This window comes from Cydia strobilella, chromosome 8 (genome assembly GCF_947568885.1).
Source record: "Cydia strobilella chromosome 8, ilCydStro3.1, whole genome shotgun sequence".
Lineage (NCBI taxonomy): Eukaryota > Metazoa > Arthropoda > Insecta > Lepidoptera > Tortricidae > Cydia > Cydia strobilella.
The window spans coordinates 11208108-11234199 of NC_086048.1; the positions used below are offsets into that span (position 1 = coordinate 11208108).

Genomic DNA, 26092 nt, shown 5'->3' on the forward strand with positions numbered 1-26092 from the left:
CTCGCCAACTGGTACGAGAACACGCCCAGCCCCACCCGCACCCTGCTGGCGCAGCTGAAGGTACTGTACTGTCTGTACTGCGGCACGACGCGCTCGCCAACTGGTACGAGAACACGCCCAGCCCCACCCGCACCCTGCTGGCGCAGCTGAAGGTACTGTACTGTCTGTACTGCGGCACGACGCGCTCGCCAACTGGTACGAGAACACGCCCAGCCCCACCCGCACCCTGCTGGCGCAGCTGAAGGTACTGTACTGTCTGTACTGCGGCACGACGCGCTCGCCAACTGGTACGAGAACACGCCCAGCCCCACCCGCACCCTGCTGGCGCAGCTGAAGGTACTGTACTGTCTGTACTGCGGCACGACGCGCTCGCCAACTGGTACGAGAACACGCCCAGCCCCACCCGCACCCTGCTGGCGCAGCTGAAGGTACTGTACTGTCTGTACTGCGGCACGACGCGCTCGCCAACTGGTACGAGAACACGCCCAGCCCCACCCGCACCCTGCTGGCGCAGCTGAAGGTACTGTACTGTCTGTACTGCGGCACGACGCGCTCGCCAACTGGTACGAGAACACGCCCAGCCCCACCCGCACCCTGCTGGCGCAGCTGAAGGTACTGTACTGTCTGTACTGCGGCACGACGCGCTCGCCAACTGGTACGAGAACACGCCCAGCCCCACCCGCACCCTGCTGGCGCAGCTGAAGGTACTGTACTGTCTGTACTGCGGCACGACGCGCTCGCCAACTGGTACGAGAACACGCCCAGCCCCACCCGCACCCTGCTGGCGCAGCTGAAGGTACTGTACTGTCTGTACTGCGGCACGACGCGCTCGCCAACTGGTACGAGAACACGCCCAGCCCCACCCGCACCCTGCTGGCGCAGCTGAAGGTACTGTACTGTCTGTACTGCGGCACGACGCGCTCGCCAACTGGTACGAGAACACGCCCAGCCCCACCCGCACCCTGCTGGCGCAGCTGAAGGTACTGTACTGTCTGTACTGCGGCACGACGCGCTCGCCAACTGGTACGAGAACACGCCCAGCCCCACCCGCACCCTGCTGGCGCAGCTGAAGGTACTGTACTGTCTGTACTGCGGCACGACGCGCTCGCCAACTGGTACGAGAACACGCCCAGCCCCACCCGCACCCTGCTGGCGCAGCTGAAGGTACTGTACTGTCTGTACTGCGGCACGACGCGCTCGCCAACTGGTACGAGAACACGCCCAGCCCCACCCGCACCCTGCTGGCGCAGCTGAAGGTACTGTACTGTCTGTACTGCGGCACGACGCGCTCGCCAACTGGTACGAGAACACGCCCAGCCCCACCCGCACCCTGCTGGCGCAGCTGAAGGTACTGTACTGTCTGTACTGCGGCACGACGCGCTCGCCAACTGGTACGAGAACACGCCCAGCCCCACCCGCACCCTGCTGGCGCAGCTGAAGGTACTGTACTGTCTGTACTGCGGCACGACGCGCTCGCCAACTGGTACGAGAACACGCCCAGCCCCACCCGCACCCTGCTGGCGCAGCTGAAGGTACTGTACTGTCTGTACTGCGGCACGACGCGCTCGCCAACTGGTACGAGAACACGCCCAGCCCCACCCGCACCCTGCTGGCGCAGCTGAAGGTACTGTACTGTCTGTACTGCGGCACGACGCGCTCGCCAACTGGTACGAGAACACGCCCAGCCCCACCCGCACCCTGCTGGCGCAGCTGAAAGTACTGTACTGTCTGAACTGCGGCACGACGCGCTCGCCAACTGGTACGAGAACACGCCCAGCCCCACCCGCACCCTGCTGGCGCAGCTGAAGGTACTGTACTGTCTGTACTGCGGCACGACGCGCTCGCCAACTGGTACGAGAACACGCCCAGCCCCACCCGCACCCTGCTGGCGCAGCTGAAGGTACTGTACTGTCTGTACTGCGGCACGACGCGCTCGCCAACTGGTACGAGAACACGCCCAGCCCCACCCGCACCCTGCTGGCGCAGCTGAAAGTACTGTACTGTCTGAACTGCGGCACGACGCGCTCGCCAACTGGTACGAGAACACGCCCAGCCCCACCCGCACCCTGCTGGCGCAGCTGAAGGTACTGTACTGTCTGTACTGCGGCACGACGCGCTCGCCAACTGGTACGAGAACACGCCCAGCCCCACCCGCACCCTGCTGGCGCAGCTGAAGGTACTGTACTGTCTGTACTGCGGCACGACGCGCTCGCCAACTGGTACGAGAACACGCCCAGCCCCACCCGCACCCTGCTGGCGCAGCTGAAGGTACTGTACTGTCTGTACTGCGGCACGACGCGCTCGCCAACTGGTACGAGAACACGCCCAGCCCCACCCGCACCCTGCTGGCGCAGCTGAAGGTACTGTACTGTCTGTACTGCGGCACGACGCGCTCGCCAACTGGTACGAGAACACGCCCAGCCCCACCCGCACCCTGCTGGCGCAGCTGAAAGTACTGTACTGTCTGAACTGCGGCACGACGCGCTCGCCAACTGGTACGAGAACACGCCCAGCCCCACCCGCACCCTGCTGGCGCAGCTGAAGGTACTGTACTGTCTGTACTGCGGCACGACGCGCTCGCCAACTGGTACGAGAACACGCCCAGCCCCACCCGCACCCTGCTGGCGCAGCTGAAGGTACTGTACTGTCTGTACTGCGGCACGACGCGCTCGCCAACTGGTACGAGAACACGCCCAGCCCCACCCGCACCCTGCTGGCGCAGCTGAAAGTACTGTACTGTCTGAACTGCGGCACGACGCGCTCGCCAACTGGTACGAGAACACGCCCAGCCCCACCCGCACCCTGCTGGCGCAGCTGAAGGTACTGTACTGTCTGTACTGCGGCACGACGCGCTCGCCAACTGGTACGAGAACACGCCCAGCCCCACCCGCACCCTGCTGGCGCAGCTGAAGGTACTGTACTGTCTGTACTGCGGCACGACGCGCTCGCCAACTGGTACGAGAACACGCCCAGCCCCACCCGCACCCTGCTGGCGCAGCTGAAGGTACTGTACTGTCTGTACTGCGGCACGAAGCGCTCGCCAACTGGTACGAGAACACGCCCAGCCCCACCCGCACCCTGCTGGCGCAGCTGAAGGTACTGTACTGTCTGTACTGCGGCACGACGCGCTCGCCAACTGGTACGAGAACACGCCCAGCCCCACCCGCACCCTGCTGGCGCAGCTGAAAGTACTGTACTGTCTGAACTGCGGCACGACGCGCTCGCCAACTGGTACGAGAACACGCCCAGCCCCACCCGCACCCTGCTGGCGCAGCTGAAGGTACTGTACTGTCTGTACTGCGGCACGACGCGCTCGCCAACTGGTACGAGAACACGCCCAGCCCCACCCGCACCCTGCTGGCGCAGCTGAAGGTACTGTACTGTCTGTACTGCGGCACGAAGCGCTCGCCAACTGGTACGAGAACACGCCCAGCCCCACCCGCACCCTGCTGGCGCAGCTGAAGGTACTGTACTGTCTGTACTGCGGCACGACGCGCTCGCCAACTGGTACGAGAACACGCCCAGCCCCACCCGCACCCTGCTGGCGCAGCTGAAGGTACTGTACTGTCTGTACTGCGGCACGACGCGCTCGCCAACTGGTACGAGAACACGCCCAGCCCCACCCGCACCCTGCTGGCGCAGCTGAAAGTACTGTACTGTCTGAACTGCGGCACGACGCGCTCGCCAACTGGTACGAGAACACGCCCAGCCCCACCCGCACCCTGCTGGCGCAGCTGAAGGTACTGTACTGTCTGTACTGCGGCACGACGCGCTCGCCAACTGGTACGAGAACACGCCCAGCCCCACCCGCACCCTGCTGGCGCAGCTGAAGGTACTGTACTGTCTGTACTGCGGCACGAAGCGCTCGCCAACTGGTACGAGAACACGCCCAGCCCCACCCGCACCCTGCTGGCGCAGCTGAAGGTACTGTACTGTCTGTACTGCGACACTATTGCCACCGTCCGAAGTACATGGTGGAGGTAACTAAAGCGATCACAGCGCATAAGGTGGTAAACATTGGTAACTAACGGAAGTTAGCGTCTAACAATTCATACAAGTTATATGGCTCGAAATGGAACTTTAACTTACGATTACTCCTGAGATATTAATTTAAATTGTATCGTGTAAGGGACCATTGTAATCTGTATGAAATGCTTAATGTAACTAACGTATTTAATTTGATAATTATTAACACTGTATCCGTGTAAATAGCTTTGCAAATACCACATATTAATTATGAAATATTTTTGTAGAAGATAAGAATGGGTATAGTAAGATCCTTAAAAGATAGACATACACCATCGCGGACTTTATTGTAGACCAATGAAAAAGAAACAATTCCACTATACATTGTGTTGTTATATCTCCAACGGATTGGGCAGCGTTTTCGATTAAAGCACTTAGCCAGCGTGATTTTTGATGAACATATATGCTATATAATTGTAGGCATGTTTACAAAAACAACATAACTAACATTTTTTGCGGATTTGAGTTTTTGGTATCATAGCATACGTCTAAGCAGGATCTACAATTCTACACGTAGAGCAAAAGATAGTGTCCAAAAATGACCCCAATTATCCAAAATCAGTCCCCAAAAATATACCTATTTTACAAAAACTACATATCTACATTGTTTTGACAACAGCAGCGGATTTGAGGATTAAAATAAATCCACTAGTTAAGTAAGATAAATCTGTACCTCTGATAGAATACAAAACATAATTTATATAAAAACTTGTTTTATTTTCTAACAAAAAAAACATAACTAACAAAATTTTACAAAAACAGCATAAGTGACGAACTTATTTTTCAATTTTTTTCCAAAAATACTGGTCTTTGAAATGTGTAATCATATATTTCGGAACTATTGGCCACTTACTAAAATCACCTATACAATGTTTATGTCCAATAACTAATATATAAGAAGACATTTAGTTTTTTTCGTTTCCTGTAAATTCATGTCTAGTGTAGTTATGTTGTTTTTGTAAACATGCCTTCAATTATTACATATTTGCTGTGGCTTATTTTTGAAGTGTTTTCAATAAAGAGACACTTCTAAATCGTGTAGTCTTTTTCTAATGCTAAAAAAACGCCATGTAGACAAGTCTGCGGCACGCCTCGCTCGCCAACTGACACGAGAACACAGCCGAGAGTCTGCCATTCGTAAACCTTATTCAAACGAGATAAGGGCCAGATTGACCAAATAAGTGTGTTGCTGTTTATGCTCAGAAAAAACTACACGGCTGTGGTATGAGTTTAAAAACAACTGATCACTTTTGGTCATATCACAAATTCTATGAAATTGCTTATTTAATAACATTAACGTCAAAAAGCAAACATATTATGTTTGCTTAGTTCTGATCAGTTGAAACAGAATGAGGAGGACCTTATCTTGGCGCTTTTCCAGTTTACATACTTAATGAGCCCGGGGTGCGATTCGCCAACCTAATCCTAAAAGTTGGGGCAGGTACTCCAACCCAGAGGTGCAACTATAAAAAAATAGGCCTCGTTTAGATTATTCCGGTTTTCTCACTGCGATTTTTCACCAAAAAGCAATTACATAAGTTTACTCGCCTTACAGTTTTAGGGCTCATTTAGACAGTGCGAGAACTTCATTACATCGCGGTATTTGATCGGTGGGCTAAATTGGATGTAACCTAAGTAGTCCGCAATGTAACTAAGTTTAGCAAGTTGTTAATATGAACATGTTTTGAACAGGAATGCCAGGACAGTACCATAACCTCGAAGTCTCTGATGCTGATACTCGAAGACCTGGGCCTGGTGGAGGCGGCGAGAATTATTCGCAATAAAGCCGGCGCTCTCGACTAGTCGACTCGACTTTTAAGGCTTGTATTATGTACAATACTCTCCCTCCTTGTCATTCCGTACTAAAATGAATACAGTCATTTTCGAGCCTCTATTAACGCCCGCCGCTTATAAGTAAATGTGAGACCTTTCATTAAAATGTTGTCTTCTAGAATATATTGAAATGACAGGTCCCAAAATTAACTTCTATGTATAGTTACAGTCGCCATCAGATATATCGGAGCGGCCGAGGTGCTCACAAATATCTGAACACCCCTCTATTGTCAAGGCGTTAAGTGCGTGTTCAGATATTTTTGAGCACCTCGGCCGCTCCGATATATCTGATGGCGACTGTACATACATTTGGTTCGAGTCAAATTTGAATTGGTCGTAGGTACTTATAAGCAATTATTTAGTTTAACTATTGTTTTAATATTTTAAGTCATTTTTATTATATACTATTAATTATGTTCACCAAATGTTAGAAGAGTACGAAAAAGCATAGTTATATTTCTTTCTTTTTATTAACTTTACTGTAGGTGTATCTATAGTTAAAGCTTTGTTTGACACAATATGTTTACCAAATTTAAATCTAATTAGCTGTTATACTGTACTCTTTTACTGTTTACGTCTTTTAAAATATTTGAGACGTTAATTACTTGTTAGTTTAAATTTTTATTAAAATAATTTTCTTACTTGTCAAGTAAATTTCTGTGGTAGGAATTGAATGAATGGAAATCGAAGGAATGGCGTAACGCGAGCGCGAGCGTTTTCATGCATGCCGAGTGTGAACTGTGCCATGCGCTATTAGTTTAGTATTAATGTGACCTCTAGCAGCCCAGAGACCAATAATAAGGTCTCCCATTCCATTCTAATTTGAATCTTTATTTTGATAAATCAAAATTGTTATCGTCTTGGCCTGTTTTGATGTCGGGACGGCTAGAGGACAAACATGACGTATTCTAAGACGAGAAAAATATATCAGGGCAGCAATTTATACATCTTTTAAGGCTGAAATTATAATTAAAACGTTAATTGGCCAGCTATTACATTTAAAAATAATAATATACACTCATACCGTCAATACAAATGTTCGAGTCGTGTGACCCGCACTGTTCTTTATACCGTTGTTTACACGATGCATGCAACTACGTGCACCGTGTGCAATCGCACTTATTTCAGTTTTTTGAAGTCTTGTATTTAGAATATAATTTGTTTCATCTTGTACCTAGCCCTGTGTTGTAAGCAAAAGGTTACCTCAACCAGTAAAAACTTAAATGTTTTAAATTACGAAACCAAACTTAGGTGAGAAGTATATTAAGAATCAATGGTTCATATGCCTACCATCCTATTTTTATAACATTTGTAATTATAAGGAAATTGTTTAGAGAGGCCTTACAGTCTGCTGTGTTGGAATACACATTTTTTATAAGAGCTATGTAGTAAGGAAACGTGATAATATACGTAAGCTTTATATGGCTTACATTTTGATTTGATAAATCAATTATATTAATTAAATCATATACCTATATTACTTTTAATTCCTATTGACAAAGTATCTGATGACGACGTTTAAATAATTGACTATTATACGCTGTCGCGTTCAATAGTTTATAAAAATATGGGATAGAATAGGCAACACATATATCAAATGTGTAATTATAAGAATAAAATAGTAATGAAAAGCATTTCTGTTATTTTTAATGTTTATAGAAGAAATAAAGATGTTATTTTTAATTGGTCTTTAAATTGTACTTTTACCAGGGGTGCGAAACTTTGCTTCGGGCAAAAAATTTGGCCGAAGCAAGGAGTTTTGAAAATTTGGCTGTTTCATACATTTCGGCTGGTCTATTTTCTATGGGAGGGATTTTTTTTTTCGCGATTTCTTGGTTGGTCCCATAGTAAAAGTTGCTAAGTATAATCCCAACACCTCCCTGGCAACGGGAATGCACTTATTTTTTAGCCAACCTGTAGTGTGCGTGCGTGAGGTGTGCGTAAGTGCTAGCATTAGTTTAAAATTGATTTTTTTTGTAACTACCTGTGAGTTCCTGTAACTGGCTTCCTGTTTTAATCTTGTTGTTTATTGTAAGTTTATAGCTGTTGGTTCTCCTTAACATAAATATATAAATATACAGCCACTTGCAGTAATTTTTTGTACAATATAATCCTCACAGATGTGCATTTTTTGTATGTAATTGTACAGACAGCAATAGAATGCGGTATTCTGGACAAATAGAAAGAACAGCAATAGAATGGCGTAAATCGGGGGTATTACCTTAAAAAATACAGTGTTTTTCAATATGTAGACTTCATGTACACTTACACCTTTGGAGTTCTCATCAAAGTTCTCATAGATGGTAGGATCCTAAATGTCCTAAAGCTATAGCCACCAAAATAGCCACGCTATAGCTATACGCGTGCGCCCGTGAGGGACAGACCATACGCAATGCGACAAAATTAAAAACACGCGTTAACATTCCTGACAATATACCAAAAACAACCTACGTAATTTGGTCGGGTTATTTTTATTTATAAATCATACTAAATTTACGGTGGGGAATTAAAAGAAAAAGAGACTGACATGGACAAACAATAATAGCGCTTTATCTGCTACTCCTACTGAAAGATATAGTTGGTCAAACCAAATTGTCAGTAAATAAGAACAAAAAAAAAACGATATTCGTCCTTTCTTTTTGGGTGCTGGTACTAGTGTAAGACAAAGATAGTATGATTCTCTCTCTCCATGTTTGAAATGAGGCAGTCCTTTGACCATGTGACAAACTATGATACTAGATTCATGGGAGTAGAATATTATATTCTTTGCATGGGAGTTCCTAATTTTAGCAATCATTGGATGTTAAGTTTTCAAGCAGTATCTAAACGCCCGCTGTCAGTGTCAAAAAACTTGTCACTGTCCTCACGTCAGCGTCAGTGTCTATGTCCAGTCCGTCTTATGTCAAAAACAGCTGATGTTTTCAGCTTTCGTAACAATCGTAATTTTGATTTCTATTTTGCAAATTAATAATGGTTTTAGCTCAACGCCGTAAACTAGAGAGGTTTTACAATAAAACAAGTATTTCAAGTTACTAATCTCTAAGAAAAAAATGTCATTGAACGCAGCAAAACAATTACTTAAGAAGAAACTAGTAGCCTTGCAAGTTTTACGGATATTTCAACAAAAACCAGACGCTTCTGAAGTTCTTACGGCATATTTAATGCAATGTAATGAACCCCCTTGGACATCTTACTTTGTAAAGGTAAAATCTAGCCACAGCTTAAATTTAAGACTCCTTGTTGAGGAAGTTAACTTATTGTAAAATCACTAGTGCAAAATCTCCCAACTACTGTCCCAATTAACTTGAATATCTTGGTTTAGGTGTAACTATTATTTGAATCAGTTAGTTCTGAGACTTACTGAATCAGTTACTTCTGAGGCAACATAGTTTCATGAATGCCGAAAAACACGTAGAAAATATCAAAATACTAAAAATATTATTGGTATTGGTACTTAATTTAGTGTTGAAATTATGGACAATAGTTGTAGTATTGAACTATAATTGGGTTGTTTTACTTTAATAGTCAATTATATAGACCAATTTCACATTAAATTAAATCTTGAATTGATTTACCAAATTATTACTATTTTGTATATATTTTTTGGTTTTTGTACAACCCTCTAGATTAGCGCGGTCTAAAAAGGAGTTATTGTAATAGAAAGGCATAGTACCTCAATATACTTACTGCTAAATATTAAGTTCATTTGTCATACCTACTCACAAGGTTTATAGAATAAGTTTCTTTGAACAAAAATTTCTCACTGTTACATAAATACATTTCCTTAACAAAAAAAATTGATTTCAGTACAGTAGTGTAAAGGATGACCAATTTGGCATGTCTAACTTCAACTGGAAAGTGGGCGACTCCAACTACCAGATACTCCGGACCGGCTGCTACCCTTACATCAAGTACCACTGCTCCCGGAGGCATGTGGAGGACCTCACTGCTTCCGACAAGTTTATGAGAATGATCAAAGTTGCCAATTTTGGTAAGAACCTATTTTTTATAAGATTTGAGAACTTACTTTCCCGAATTTCCATCATTATTTGTCTGAAAATATACTTTAGTAGTGTCCAGATTAATTCGTTGTTTATTTGGGTTAATATGTCAAACATATTATAAAAGAAGCCCACATTTTCAAAATTTATGTTGACCATTCTGACTTCTGAGTAGCAAACATATAACAATTATCTAAATCTTGAGCTGCTTCTACTACCAGTTCTTTGCAAGCAAGAACCGTTGAACTACCGCCATTTAAATTATTCAAGCATATTCATACCTATCTAGCTGTGTCCACGTCTTCGTCATTCTCTTAGGGTAACAAAATCCAGAAAAAGTACACTCAGCCTATGACCAAAATTCATTAAAAGCGATTCAGTTATATAGGTGACGTAAACAAAGTCGCAAGCAGTACCTAGCCATACTAAACCGTAGGTACTAGTACTAGTAACAAAACAAGGTTGATTTTTGTTTGATTATTTTATTGCAATTAGTGAGATTTGCTTGTCACCTGACGATATTTTGCATTGCATCCAGGTATTCCATGCCTCCTGTACGGCCTAGCAGCAACACAGCTCATCCGCCATGCTGAAATAGTCCACACATCGAAGGGCCCCGTTACGATATACTTCCTGCTGCCAGAACACAAAGGCTCCTTCCACTAGCAAGTAATACTCATATTATTGTAGATTTATTTATTGTTGATTAGTAAAAATATACGTAAGTAATACTTTGAATTAATCTTTTATATGTACATCACCTTAAATTTAAAATAATGTAACTATTACATGTAGGACTATGTATATGACGTCTATTTTAGTTTATTTTATTTATTTTTATTTTATTTATAAACGACACCCAAACAGCCAAACACAGCGGTATTGAACCTGTGAGTCTAAGGAGAGACTTTGCCTCCTTGTGTGTGTTCTATACCGCTTGTACAATGGGCTGTGCTCTGAAGAATTGTTTGACATGATGCCAACGGCCGCTTTCTATCACCGCACCGCTCGCCGTCGGCAGGGTGTTCATCCTCGCACCCTAGAACCTAAATGGTCACGTACTGTGCAGTTCAAGAGGAATTTCCTCCCGCGGACGTTTCGGCTATAAAATGAGCTCCCTGCCGAGGTTTTCCCGAGGGGTTACAGTATGGGGTTCTTCAAAAAAGGAGTGTACAGGTTTTTAATGGGTCGGCAACGCGCATGTAATATCTCTGGTGTTACAGGCGTCCATAGGCTACGGTGACTGCGTACCATATGCTTGTTTGCCACCGACGTGGTATAAAAAAACCCCTGGGTAGAAGTTAGATGTATGTTGTAGCCAGTAGTTGTATGACGTTGCCATCAGTCCCATTTATCCAACAACCACCATCCTACATCGTCCTGCATGTAAATGCGCAGTGACTACACTAACTGACAATTAATATACCTACCTTATTGAAAGGACATAAGGATTATGGTTGGCTAAGTGTTGCTGAAACCTTTCGCGTCGAGTGATAGTTCCTATGACAGTTCCTTCAAGTCCTCTTTGGTTGGGTTTAATGTAAACAACAATTAAAGAAATATGGTTTTTATTTATTATTTAAATGTTACATTTCTAAATAAATTAATGTGCTACACTTCCAAATACACAATATTGTCTTCGGTTATTATTTACTCATAAAATAAAAACTATGATGAAAACGGATTATATCGCGTATATTGACCACGAACGCTGTAAAGGGTTCGAAATGTCGGGATGTATTAAAAATTCAATATACGCGATATAATCCGTTTTCATAGTTTTATTTAATTCCAAATACATTTTACGTGACAGCTACTCCAACAAATGAACTTTCACAGGGACCTTCATTCGTCCCGAGAGGCTTACTATAGGTACAAGTGCTCATTAGAATTGATTGCAAACATTCATTAACGAGAATTACAAAGTGTTTGTATCCTATATCATTCGACTATCCTACAATCATAAGTGGGTCAAAATTATTTTCGTTGTCTTGTTTCTGACCACTCTGTCACGCTTGTATTTTTGTCTTTTATCAAATTTTATAAATAATAAATAAAAAACCGGCAAGTGCGAGTCGGGCTCGCGCACGAAGGGTTCCGTACCATTGCGCAATTTTTTTTTATTTTATTCTGTTTTTAGTATTGGTTGTTATAGCAGCAACAGAAATACATCATCTGAGAAAATTTCAACTGTCTAGCTATCACGGTTCATGAGATACAGCCTGGTGACAGACAGACAGACGGACAGACTGACAGACGGACGAACGGAAAGACGGACAGCGGAGTCTTAGTAATAGGGTCCCGTTTTTAGCCTTTGGGTACGGAACCCTAAAAAAGTCGAGTGCTATTGCATGTCTTTCTAGCTGTAGATCATAAATATTCATAATTTACACGAGAATAATTAAAAACTAAATTTCACCTGATACAAAAAGCTCCACTCCGTCACATGTTTTGGGGACAAGGAACAAGACAACGAAAATAATTTTGGACCCTAATATCCAGTCATCATATTAGAAAATAATGAATTACCATCTCATATCTCACGTTACTTGTATTGGCGCAGCATGTTGAATAACGAGTATGCGTTGCTCATTATCTGCAACAAACAACTTTGGTTTCGGGTCACAGGGGCAAAGTTATCGGGTGTGTTTTTTAGCACAATTACTTAAGAGTCCCCGGCAAGCTCTGTTCTCCATACAAACGTAGTTACGCTCTCATTTTAAAACGAGTAGCTAGATTGCTCTTTGTACTTACAATAGGATAAAGTATATCTAGGTCTCTAATTAGTTTATGTAGCTTCAGATACAATAGTAAAAAAAATACATCGAAGTTTTTCATACAAATTTAGTTTTTGCTCTATTTCGTTTTTTTTATATACTAGAGCTATATAAACTAATTACGGATCTAGATATACCTCATGTCATTGTATGTGCAAAGTTTCATTACAATCCAATACGTAGTTTTAAAATGAAAACGAAACTCCGTTTGTATGGGAAGGTGAAATTCGGCCGAGCTTGCCGGGGACTCTTAATTGTACCATTTTCCTTGTCCAAATATAGATTTGCACAGTAAAATGTTGATTTACGAGTCTGTTCTGCCGAGATTCCGAAATGTATATAGTTTAGCTGAGAAAGTACTGCTATTAGGTGCCTTATTCCAATATTTCCATTTCATTGATCTTGATTTGATTTCGATTATAAATAAGGCACTCTTTCCTTCTTTGACATAACATAAGGTTAATAAAATTTTACTAAGGCAGGTATTTGACTACGGTACGGTACTGCAAATAGGGTAGACCGAGGCGAATCGGATCAGGGTCAATCGGATCAAGATGAAAAATACGTTGAATTGTATTTGAAATATTTCATTGATATCAGCGCACTAAAATTGCGCCGTAAGTCTCTCCTCTTAGTTTGTGACATCAGTCATAAGCAATACTTTAAATATCAACAGATTTTTTAGTGTGATCTGATTCACCTATTGATCCGATTCGCCTCGGTCTACCCTAATGTCAAATCAAAATCAGAATTTTAAAACTTACCTGCCGTGCAATAGGTACCGTTGCAGAAGTAAGGCCTAAGATACACTTTTAAGTTTTACTTACGTAAGTAGGGACACAGCTAGGTATACTATATAGGTAGAATGAGAGATGAATATCATTATCTCATTCTAACAAATAACTTAGTCACTAGTTACGTATAAGTAAAACTAGCTTACAAGTGTTTTTTGGGCAGAAGACGTAATATAGCAATAAGTTGTCCTTATTGTTATGATTACTTGGATGCGTTATTATTATCTAATTGACATAATGTTATTATAACTGGAAGTACCTTCAGATAGTTTCTCGATGTCGACTTCCTGGTTAATAAATAACTTCAATCTCTCCTTGAATAACTTGCCGATAATATATTCATTAAATTAAATAAGTTGAATAGGTCTTAGGCGAGCGAGGTTGTTATTTTTTCTGAGCCATTTCATTATTAATGTCTCCAGTCACATAATTTTTAAGTTTTGTCATCACGCGTTAAACGGTCGTTTACTTGCAAAATGGTAACGCCAACTAGACTAGCTTTGAAAAGGTTTTTACAGTACATATGGTGCTACTATCTCGCACTAGTGCGTCAAATAGCACTTTTCGTGCATACGTCGAAAGTTTAAAGGGCCATATGTACTGTAAAACGTTGTACGATACACGTGCGAATAGGTATTTCGCAACTCGTGTCGATTTAAAACACTCCCTGCGGTCGTGTTTTAATTTATCGCCACTCGTTTCGAATTTCCTCTTTTCCGCACTTGTATCGTAAATAACTATTGTGCCGCCCCACATACAGCTGGTGCGATAGCCCAAAATAAAGGACCGTACCACCCTCGGAGTATCCATATCCAACTGGTGTAAAGAGTCGCATACTCGTATTACTAGGAACAAGCGGCATTTTCTTGCTTCACAGGCCAAGATCCTTTTTGGTTAATGAATCTGTTTGCCCGCCGTATGTTACATTGGAAAACCAGTTCAACTGTACTTTATTGCGCGACAATATCATGACTAGGTGTCTCCAGAATTGGTGACCTAAGGGCCACGGCGAGACCTTGGCGCTCCCGCTTTCTTTTCACGGGTCAGATTGTATGGCCTTTGGCTCTCCCACGTCCTTTCCGCCTGCCAGAATTAAGGGCTTACTCGTTTTCTTTCGTTAAACAATTAAATGAGTTCTCCAATGTCACATGGAGCAGCTGTAATGTATACTCTTAAGTAGTAGGCACCTAGGCAAGCAACCTCACCGAAGAGAAAGTCTCAAGCTGCAAATGCGGTAGCGCGGTAAACTTGATGGCGACGGGCCGCTGCGTGCGCTGTATGAAGATGATGAGGTCGGGCCGCAGCAATCGCGACAATGGCGTCTTGTGCCACCCGCAGTAGAAGCAGCGGTCGCCGACGAAGAAGCCCTGGAGACAGCAACGTATAGTTCGCTATAGACGGGCGTTATACCTGCGCGTTTGCGAATTTTGCCAGGATTATTGGAAAGAACAAATAAGTACAACAACGTTTTTCAAATGTAGACTCATGAGTATATCGGTATTACAGGATGGCCCTAAAATACGTTGACAAAGATTTTCTTATTATTTTATTAAATACTTACGTAACTAGTACCTACAAAATAAGTAAAAAATTAAAACTAGTTTTTTTTATGCAACAAAAATTGTCTTCAAAATAGCGTACTTTCGCTTTGATACACAAACGCAAACGTTTGTTAAAATTTTCAACGATATGCCGCAGCTCCTCCAAGGATATTTTTTCCCATTCTTTGGTAATTGGTAATAAGTGTTGCTTTTAGAGCGTTTACACTTTTGTGTTTAATAGCACAGGCCCTTGTCTCTAAGATTGACCACAAACTATAATCCATTGGATTTAGATCAGGCGAGTAGGGTGGCCACTCTTTTGAACTTATGAAACCGGGAAAATTAATTATCTTTGCACCACTGCTGCACACTACTGCAAATACCACCCCAAACCACAACTGAATTCAGCTTAATTTTGATGATGAGGAATGATTGCGGCTTCTCCAAGGCGACTAGAAGAGTAAATTTAATTCTGTCATTTTTGTGATCATGGGCCTGTTCAATATAAAAAAGTTTTTCATCAGAAAAAATACATTTTCCCAGTTCTCAGTAGCGGCACACGTTGCTTAATCAACCTACATCTCTCCAAGCGTTTTTTAAATCTTTATTCGCAAGAAGTACTGCTTTAAGTAGCTTGTATGCTTTAAAAAAGACTGTAGTTTTAATTATTAACTTATTTTGTACTAGTTACGTAAGTACTTAATAAAATAATTAGAAAAAACTTTGTTAACGTATTTTTGGGACCACCTGTATATCTTGTTTTTATTTGCTGTCTTATCTTTATACCTACATGTCTCATGGTCATGTCTAGGTATATTTGCTGTTGAGGATAAAAGTCAGGGGCTCAGTTTTAACTGCAACTGCATGGCCGAAATAATCACATTGCTGATGCAGCTCTATATAATAAATAACAGCTCTGAATAACTTCAGATATACGTGCGAACGAGTCATGTGTAGTGTTTCATGCACTCTTAGAGCACCAATAACTTACATAGGATTTATGCTAGGATTGTGTAAGAAGAAAATCCCTTACTTTGTTACGTAGCAAAGTCCCAATATAGCACGGGATCCAGAGCTGAAGACAGCCGCCAATGCCTAAAATACCGAACAGGTAGTCTATTTTCCCTTCCGACAATTGCTGAAAAGTTTTACAAAGATTACATGTTTTACAATTAATTTGAAGTAACAATGTGCACAGTTAGATGGAGCTTATAAGACAACTACCTAACAGTCACCACACATATATAGGCTTATGTACTTTACTCGTAATAGCATGGGATTGTGACCGTTTATTTCGGTTGCGTTCATATTTACGACATGTCTGTGTGTGAACATGAGCTGCTGTAGTATAAAATAGTGGTAGGGCATGCAGCAAATAAAAACCGGACAAGTGCGAGTCGGACTCGCCCACCGAGGGTTCCGTACTTTTTAGTATTTGTTGTTATAGCGGCAACAGAAATACATCATGTGTGAAAATTTCAACTGTCTACCTATCACGGTTGATGAGATACAGCCTGGTGACAGACAGATGGACAGAGGAGCCTTAATAGTAATAGGGTCCCGTTTTTACCCTTTGGGTACGGAACCCTAATAAGTACCAATATACGCACCTCTGCAACCTGATATGCTATTAAGCATATGACCATAGAACTGAACATCACTTGGTAGACCAGCGTCGGACCGTAAACTGAAGATATGTCGTTCACGGAACTGCATGGAAAGTATAAACAATGTAAATATCTAAAGCTTTCCATGTTCGTATAAGTATGAGAGCCCGAAAGATAGGTACGAGGGAGCCTAATTTTTACCTCTTTGCAGCTTGTAACTAATATTTTTTGAAGCAGAAGCTTATTATTAAAGCAGAGTGGGAAAATTTAACTTCTGGCATGATGACATCGTCACCAATAGGGTAATACTTACGAGCTCGTCGCGAACTGACAATAGGTAGTGCCATTAGCGCACAATTTGAATTGTTACTAGACAAGTTAACCGGGCTCCCCATTATTACACTAACAAAAGTAATAAATATACAAGCATATCATACATATCCAGGAAATCAAAGGACCTACTCGAAGACTGACTGATGCCAGCGCACAATTTGACCCATCCTGATGTTTAGCTCGTCCTGCACGGCCTGCCTCCGCGGGTCTTCGCGCGGCAGCGCCACCACCGACTCGTCCAACCCGTCGAATAACTCCTCCAGCGCGATCAGGATCATGTCCATCAGGTTGTAGTAGTGCAACAGGAGGTGGAACAGTATGTATACGTACACTACAATAGTGGTAAGGAATTGAGCGTGAAGATATCAAAAGGTTTAGGAGTTTCTTGGTAGGTACCACTTCTTTGCGTTGAGCGGTCCGACTGTCTGAACCGTTGGTTATTCTGACAATGAGACGGATATATAAACGGTCCCTAACGCATTGGTAAATAAGGCTTCTGATTTATTTGTGAAATACTACTCATTTTAATTTAGAAATAATATTCACCGCTTCTTCCAAGTGATTGATGCTGAGTAGAGTAGTAGTAAAAGAACCTAAGGCTGTAGGCTGTAGGTATCTGGATAATTAATTACCTACTTACTTAAACTATATTTTCTGTAACTATTAGATTAAGTAACTCCAAATTGTGCTATATGTTACCTACATACTTAATAATTATATAACTTAGTGTCAAAAGAGATTGATACTGACTCCAGAGTCAAACTAATTACAGTTTTGTGGAGCTTTGTTAAATTGTGATTTTTAACATTTGATTATAATAAATAAATTAAATCTATATCTTCTATCTATATATAGGTATACGTATAAATGCACGTCTTGACTGACTCATCAACGCAGAGGCGAAACTACAAAAGCTAGAAAGTTGAAATTTGCACACCAGGTTACATTTATAATGTGTACAAGAGATAAGGGGCGATTTTGAGAAATTCAACCCCTAAGGGGGTTAAAAAGGGGATGAAAGTTTGTATGGGGTTCAAGTTTTATTTTAAGCTATGAATTCGAACCTTGGGTAAAAGATATATTATTAAAAAACAAAAAAAAACTAATTTCAGCGTTTTTGAAAATTCATCCCCTAAGGTGGTGAAAAAGGGGTTGAAAGTTTGTATGGAGATCAAAAATTTTATCAAGTGCGGGACTTGACACTTTGTACATAGGCATATTATTTGAATACAAGAAAAGTAATTCAAGAGTTTTAAAATTCATCCCCTAAAAGGGTTAAAAAGGGGTTGAAAGTTTGAATCCATTACAAATGGTTTGAAACTTCTTAGAAAGGCATAATAGGTGCTAACAAAAAAAAATTTCGACGTTTTTGGAAATTCAACCCCTAAGTAGGTTAAAAATGGGATGAAAGTTTGTCTTTGGGTTCAAATTTTATTATAAGCTGGGAACTTAAAACTTAGCAAAAAGGTATTATATTAAAAAAACCAGAAAACTAATTTCAGCGTTTTTAAAAATTCATTCCCCAAGGTGGTGAACAGGGGGTTGAAAGTTTGTATGGAGATCAAACATTTTTTTGAGTGCGGGACTTGAATCTTTGTATAAAGGCATATTATTAGAATACGATAAATGTAATTTCAGCGTTTTTAAAAATTCATCCCTTAACAGGGTTAATAAGGGGTTGAAAGTTTGAATCCATTAAAAATGCTTTGAAACTTCTTAGAAAGGCATAATAGCCAATTACAAAAAAATGATTTCGACGTTTTTGGAAATTCAACCCCTAAGGGGGTTAAAAATAGGATAAATTTGTTTTAAGTTTCAGTTTTTATTCTAAGCTAGGAACTTGCAATGAAACTTTACAAAAAGGTATTATATTAAAAAACAAAAAAACTAATTTCAGCGTTTTTTAAAATTCGTCCCCCAGGGTGGTGAAAAGGGGGTTGAAGGTTTGTATGGAGATCAAACATTTTATTGAGTGTGGGACTTTAATTTTTGTATAAAGGCATATTAATAGAATAGAAGAAAAGTAATTTCAGCGATTTTAAAAATTTACCTCTTAAAGGGGTTAAAAAGGCGTTGAAACTTAGTATAGGGTTTCAATTTTATTTTAAGCTAGGAATTAGAAACTTTGTAAAAACGTATTTCATTAAAAGAGTAGAAAACCGACTTCAGCGTTTTTGAAAATTCATCCCCCAAGGTGGTGAAAACGGGGTTGAAAATTTGTATGGAGATCAAACATTTCTTTGCGTGCGGGACTTGAATCTTTGTATAAAGGCATATTATTAGAATATAAGAAAAGTAATTTCAGCGTTTTTAAAAATTCATCCCGTAAAGTGGTTAAAAAGGGGTTGAAAATTTGTAGGGGTCCGAAATTTGAAATTTTGAAACTTCGTAGAAAAATATTTAATTAAAAGGGAAGAAAACTCATTTCAGCATTTTTCAAAATTCATCCCCCAAGGTGGTAAAAAAGAGGTTGAAACTTTGTATGGAGATCAAACCTTTTTTTGAGTCTTTGTATAAAGGCATATTATTAGAATACAAGAACAGTAATTTAAGCGTTTTTAAATATTCATCCCCTAAAGGGGTTAAAAAGGGGTTGAAAGTTTGAATCCATTACAAATGCTTTGAAACTTCTTAGAAAGGCATTGTATAATATTACAAAAAAAGTTATTTCAACGTTCTTAATAATTCAACCCAAATTCACAGAGGTTTAAGAAGGGGATGTAAGTTTATATGTGATTCAAGTTTTCGTTTAAGCTAGGAACATAAAACTTGGTAAAAGGGCATTATATTAAAATAGACGAAAACTGATTGATAAAGTTTGCATCGGGAGCGAACATTTTTTTTAACTAGTGGACTTGAAAATCTAAGTGTTGAGAGGGATTATATCGAGAACAATTATTTTCAGTTAGGGGCTTGAAACTTCGTAGTTTGTGGAAGACAAATTTCATGCGTTGTATAATTATTAACAAATGATTAACCGTCCCTACTTGATATCTTTTGCTGCATAATGTTCTATGCTCATGTAAAATATATAACCACCAACATACAAATCCACGCGTACGAAGTCGCGGGCAACATCTAGTATTAAAATAGACGAAAACTGATTGCACCGTGTTTGAAAAGTTTGTATTAATAAAGTTTGCAGCGGGAGCGAAATTTTTTTTTAAATAGTGGACTTGAAAATTTAAGTGTTGAGAGGGATTATATCGAAAACATTTTTTCTCAGTTAGGGGCTTGAAACTTCGTTGACACAGACCGAATTCCACGCAGGCGAAGGGCACAGCTAGTATTTAAATAAAATAGTCTATGCTGGGCACATGCTCGGATTGCTCGGTCACAGAATAAGTAATAGGGTCGGTAATGAGGGGTCCCTTTGTTTGGCAAAATTATTGAGTCATATGTAATGATTGTCAGATTATCATTAAGTAGTCATAATTCTGAAACCGTTACTTTTTCAGGATTTTCGTTAGGTTATCCTATAGGTTAGGTTTGTCTTATGGCAATCCTGAAAAGTTACGCGTTTCTGAGAAAAAACAAATTATGACTAACGAAAATGCGTAGAAACAATACACTATGACTTAATACTTTATGGGAATTGGGAAACAATAAAGACCCTCGGTAATGGTCGTTTAAATATATCTCATGACATGGCGCAGTCGGTAGGATACGAATCTACGCTCCCAAAGGGAATCTGATTTCGAAAGAAGTAGAAGCGACATAATTACACATATTTTTTGGTAAAACTTAAGAATATTTAGTCAGAGTATTTTATGTAAATATTGCAAAGACAAAACTTACAGCCAAAGGTCAAAATCACCACATATATGAGTATAATTTCCAAAGCCATAAAAATTTCATAGTTCGGTGTCCTGTAAGGGTCATCTTCTGGCAGCCACATCGGGAAGATCAGTGGTCGGATCATATGCTCGTCATGCGTGGCCAACGTGCTCTGGTACAGCAGGTACAACAGGGTGTTGGAAATGTACAAAACTGATATGAAACATACGAACACTATCCATGACCAACAGAGCCGCCAAATGAGTAGTTGGCCCGTTAAGAATGTGTCTCTAAAAGATAAATGAAATTCAATGTAGGTATTTTTTGAAACAATTAGTACTTATTTACAAAGTCATTGAATACCCAGTACGATGTATATTTATTAGTGATATAAAGATCCTATATTTTCTAAAATAAATTGATATAATTCCATTGGTCGATTGGCTGGTCGGACAGCCATTTATAAACCTATAGGCTATAAGATACTCGTACCTACCGATCGATAATATACAACACAAAGATGTTTCCTACATTTACTTTGCTGCAATCTGTTAGGTTAGTTAATTTTTGTTCATTCATATATTGTACCTGCACAAGCGATGGAGCTCATACTTCGTTTTCTCCTGTTCTTTATCTTCTGATTAAATTACTTTTCATAAAACAGGACATTTAAGGCAGGGACACACTTATCCCACGTACGCAACGTATGCAATGCAAATTGACAATCTGAACCCTGAAATTTGTATGCTTAGAAGCATACTTGTCATGATGTGTTGCGTTGCGTATGACAAGTATGTTTCTAAGCATACAAATTTCAGGGTTCAGATTTCATAAAGCATTGCATACGTTGCGGACGTGTGCTAAGTGTGTCCCTAGCTTCAGTTTATCCTTGCAATGGTGCTCAACTTCTTACCTGTACTCAGCCTTTAAATTACAAATAAAAAGAAAATCGTTGTTCATATTGTGCAGTAGTTTAAAGACTTTAAGTCTATTAAGTAGCACGCTGGAGTAGACGATCCCCACAGAGCCAAGGATGAAGAAGTAGCAGAAACATTCGGTGGCGAACCCGTAGTCGTCCACGGAGATACCATGCCATATGAAAATTATTTCGAAACCCACGGCCACCAATGTTATAAGGGTGCTTAGTACTGGAAATATGAATCTAATGGAATCAGAGAAAATATTCTGTTAATTGTATTAGAAAATACGATTCAGAATATGTTATGTTTAAAAATACAGTGTTGCAGTACATACAAAAGACGATTTGTCATATAAGTATGCGTTTAAGTATAGTAAATGTCAAAATTTGAGACGGTATTTACCTTATTTTCGACTCACGGTTGTTGAAGAAAACTCCATTAATCGCAAGGAATATTTGTAATTGTGGATGGAAATTTTGAAGCGTAATTTCTTTGTCCCACTCGAAATCCTTTTTGTAGAGAAAAGCTTTTGCAGTACTGATGAGAGTCTTCATGTCGCTGTCGTTACTTTTATAATATTAAGCTTACACGAAGCTTACTAGCATATAATGGCCCTATTTAATAATTAGAAATTACAGCTTTACTACGAATATTCCCTAATGGGCTAATCAAGTTAACGGTAATGAGAAAATTGGAATTAAATCGGTGCATTATTCCTTCGAATGTCCTTGCCCTTTAATGTCATTTATGGTTCCGTAAGGAAGTGAGAAAATAAGGAAGCTTAAAAAGGAATTTTTTAATTGGTAAAAAAAAGTAAGTATACTTTTTTTTACCAATTTTTCTGGTTATAAATATATTTTCATCATAATATTTAACATATAAAATACACATAAATGTAAGAGACTCAGAATTGTACTGTCGTAGCATGTTAAAATAAGAGTATGCAGTGCTCATTATCTGCAACAAAACAGCAAATTAAAAGATAATAAGGTCAATATGGGTAAGTGTGACATACTTTTGTAAAAGTTACTTTGAACTCATAAATCAATATTATAAAGTGGACTTCGAACTGTGCCCTAAGGTACATTATGGTATGGTTCAACTTTAGCTGAAATATATGTGTTTTATGTTCGTTGGATGATTTAAAGATGGTATTTAAGGTCTTTAATGAAAGTAGAGTCAAGGTCACGCTTTCCCAGGAAAATGAGGTAAGTGTGACTACTTTGTTAGTGCACGCTAGACAACAATTTTTATTTTTATTTTATTTTATTTTATTATGGCAACACACAGTCATTACATAGAAAGATACAATAGATGGACTACAGTGAAGACAAACAGTGCCGAAAATTTTTACATGTGATATTGTAGAAACATTATAAGAGTTAATACTGAGTGGTAGAGAGAGATTCATCGTGCAACCCAACAGACAGGTGTACAACATTTCAACTGATAATCTATTACTTTGTATACATACATATATTATATGTAATGAATTTTGGAAACCTTCCACTGTCAGTTAAGTTGTCGACGAAATCCGACTAAAAGTTTAAAGCCCGACCAGAAATATATGATCATTGTCATGAGGGCGCTGTTATTCTCATGTATGTGGTGACAGTTCAGTTTAGTATCAAAAATTTAGTTCCAACTAAATTCCGCAACATGGCGCGTGATCATATATACCTGGTCAGGCTTTAATTAAATGACAGTTAATAGGAAATACTAAGGTTCTTAAAATTTATATCCTTATGATCGATAATACATACTTATATCATTTACGTTTTATATTATTCATAGTTCCAATTATCAAATCAATCAATTTTCCGGGGTAACTGTGACATATATGTTCCAACCTGGGGTGGAAAACCTTTTTTAATGAAAAATGCACTTTAAAAAAATTTACGACAAAAAAATATGTGAACAAAACAAAAATGACCTTCTATTTATAGAAATAAACACACTTCATAACGCTGTGGCGCTTGTTGTCGCACACTTGTCCCAACCGGCGAATTACGGTTATTAGACTTATTTGATGAAGATGTAACATAATACATACCGGTGAGATAAAAAATAAGGAAGGTACCTTAATTAGTAATTCCACGCAGACGAAGTCGCGGGCAAAAGCTATAAGTCATTGATGATACAAGAAATGATTGTTTACGATCTCTGATACGGGGCAAGTGTAACATACAGTCACACTTGCCTCAAGTGAGATAGAGACACTTTCCCAGTCACTCATTGTATGCCACGTGTAGGCTCCAACTCGTATAAAAAAATTGTGAGATATCAAAATGGCAATAATCTCAAAATAACTTGACAACGTCACCTTAAATATCGTCCGGAATTTAAAAAAAAAAATTTATGCTTCCTTGTTCTTCCGTTTATTCAGACATCCGTGAACAGAACAATATCTTTTATACGGATTAGATCGAGATTTAGGTTGGCCTGTGCCACAGAAAACATAGTATAAACATGGCCACCGATTGGGAGCGCACGTTAACCTTCTACGCAGGGGTCGCAGGGTACAAATTTTTGTACATGATACCTGGCGGGGACCATCTCCGGATGTATCACATTGTGCGTTCGGGGATGATATCCGCCACGTGTATCCCTTGCTTTTAGAATAAATTGTCTTAAAGGGCCTCTGCGCTATTGGCTTCGGCCCCACGCATACCTCCTAAAGGTCTGGAACCCCATGGTCCCGTGATATGGAAAGACAGAAAAATAATAATAATAAAATGCTTTATTGTGCACACTACATGAAAAAAGATACAGAAATTGAGAAAATATATAAACTGGTAGGTAACAACATGCGGACTTATCGCTAAACAGCGATCTCTTCCAGACAACCTTCAGATAAAGAGATGGCGAACGAAGCGGTAGTTATCGGGTGGTGCAAAATAAAGAAAACAATAAAAACATAATATAATACATATACTACACATATGTTAAATTAGACTACATGTATTACTATATACAAATATATATATTAAATTAAATTAAATTAAAAATGATTTATTCAGTAGCACAAGTTATTTTACAGGAATCAGGTTGGTGCCTCTTTTTAAGTAAAAAATACCTGTGTCAAGAGACACTATATATACATATAAATGAAAAAGGAAGCCATAATAACGACAAAGAAATTAAAGGAAAACAGGATCTTTATGAAATAGACAAATAATGATCTTTTAATAGGTTTTTAAATGATTTTTAAAAATGGGGAGTGATTTAGCACGTCTAATATTGATGGGCAGATTATTCCAGAGCCGGACAGCACGAAAACTGAAAGAGTTGATGTTAAATTTTGAATAAGAGGGAGGGGGAACAAGTAGCAAATTTTGAGGGCATCTAAGTGAGGAAAGAAATTTAAAACGGGCTTTAAGATAGGAAGGAGTACTGGGGTGAAATAGAGTGGCATACAGAAGAGAAAGAATATGAGTGTTGCGTCGGAATCGGATGGGCAGCCACTTAAGCTGCGAACGAAAGCTTGAAATATGGTCGAATTTGCGCAACGCGAAAATGAACCTAATGCAGACGTTTTGAAGTCGTTCGAGTTTGTTCAATTGCTCTTCAGTAAGGTCTAAATAGCAGATATCAGCACACTAACCCGGGGTTAACCGGTTAAGCCGTTAACTCAGGTCAAATTGTACTGGTAACCATGGTAAGTCCAGGTTGAACCGGTTAACCACGGGTTATAGACGTTATAGTGAATGGTGCAAGTGGCCCTTACTGTAATATGTCGCCTTACCTATTTAAAAGTTGGCTAGATTTTAGATGTAGGTACATTTTTGAATCGGTTAATCTTGGTGGTAACTACTGAGACAAAGAATCCCCCTAGTTAGTACCAAAGCGAGAGTTGGTGGTAACCGTAACTACTACAAAAAAATCTCTTGTTACCACTGCGAGCTTAGCACGGTAGCATTTATATCGCCTGTCACCACGCCTGTCATGTTCTAACAAGTAGGGAAGTGCGAAAGTGACAGGCATAGTGACAGGTGATAAAAATGCAACCATACTCAAAAAAAGTTCAAAATACAAAATTATTTATTTTTAACTAATGATTACAAACATAGGGTGTCGAATCCTCCTTTTAAGTTAAAAAACTTGTGTTAGGAGGTATTCGCTCTCTCATACAGTTATATTCAGCGCTAAAAACAAAAACAATATAATCTTAAATACTATTCTTAACTAATTATATGTAATTAATAGCTAATTTGCAATGCTAATTAGTTATTGAGATTATTTTGTTTTTTAATCTAGTTCTAGTTTTTTTTACTACATAATTAGCTATAGCAAGATACTTATTTTATAAAAGAGCTAAAAAATAACATAACAAAAAACCAATGTGTAATGTATGTATGGAAATACCTACACGTACAATACTTATTCGAGCCGCACGTAAACGTATATTTACATACGCATACCTACTCAAGTGATTTACCTATCCTATCTATTCTATGAGTGATTCAGTTTCATCATAGGTTTT

At 40.0% G+C, this 26092-nt stretch overlaps 3 protein-coding genes across 6 annotated transcripts in view; 2 read left to right on the top strand and 1 right to left on the bottom strand.

The window, feature by feature from the left end:
• Positions 1 to 7542, top strand: part of LOC134743627 (nuclear factor NF-kappa-B p100 subunit) — a 53362-nt gene extending 45820 nt beyond the window's left edge. Inside the window, exon 21 of the mRNA XM_063677199.1 lies at positions 5719 to 7542. Within this exon, the coding sequence (XP_063533269.1) occupies positions 5719 to 5829 (111 nt within the window). The 3' untranslated portion in view covers positions 5830 to 7542. The remainder of the gene's footprint in view (positions 1 to 5718) is intronic.
• Positions 7543 to 8751: 1209 nt separating this feature from the next.
• Positions 8752 to 10598, top strand: LOC134743338 (uncharacterized protein C15orf61 homolog). Of its 2 annotated transcripts, none has more exons than XM_063676730.1 (3): positions 8752 to 9062; positions 9667 to 9850; positions 10399 to 10598. In XM_063676730.1, the coding sequence occupies exons 1-3, from the start codon at positions 8910 to 8912 to the stop codon at positions 10524 to 10526; spliced, it is 465 nt and encodes a 154-aa protein (XP_063532800.1). In that variant the 5' UTR covers positions 8752 to 8909; the 3' UTR covers positions 10527 to 10598. The 2 variants fall into 2 exon arrangements, with proteins under 2 accessions (XP_063532800.1, XP_063532801.1); XM_063676731.1 differs by having other exon boundaries at positions 8922 to 9062; positions 9672 to 9850.
• A 1785-nt stretch (positions 10599 to 12383) lies between these two features.
• Positions 12384 to 22211, bottom strand: LOC134743629 (odorant receptor 67c-like). 3 transcript variants are annotated; one of them, XM_063677200.1, is made up of 8 exons: positions 22012 to 22211; positions 21603 to 21851; positions 20711 to 20979; positions 17042 to 17243; positions 16583 to 16682; positions 16006 to 16110; positions 14637 to 14798; positions 12384 to 12456 (listed from the first exon to the last, which is right to left on the bottom strand). In XM_063677200.1, exons 1-8 carry the CDS (start codon positions 22161 to 22163, stop codon positions 12406 to 12408), a joined length of 1290 nt encoding a protein of 429 aa, XP_063533270.1. In that variant the 5' UTR covers positions 22164 to 22211; the 3' UTR covers positions 12384 to 12405. The 3 variants fall into 3 exon arrangements, with proteins under 3 accessions (XP_063533270.1, XP_063533272.1, XP_063533271.1); XM_063677202.1 differs by having other exon boundaries at positions 12398 to 12456; positions 22028 to 22153; XM_063677201.1 differs by lacking the exon at positions 21603 to 21851 and having other exon boundaries at positions 12398 to 12456.
• Between the last annotated feature and the right edge of the window lie 3881 nt (positions 22212 to 26092).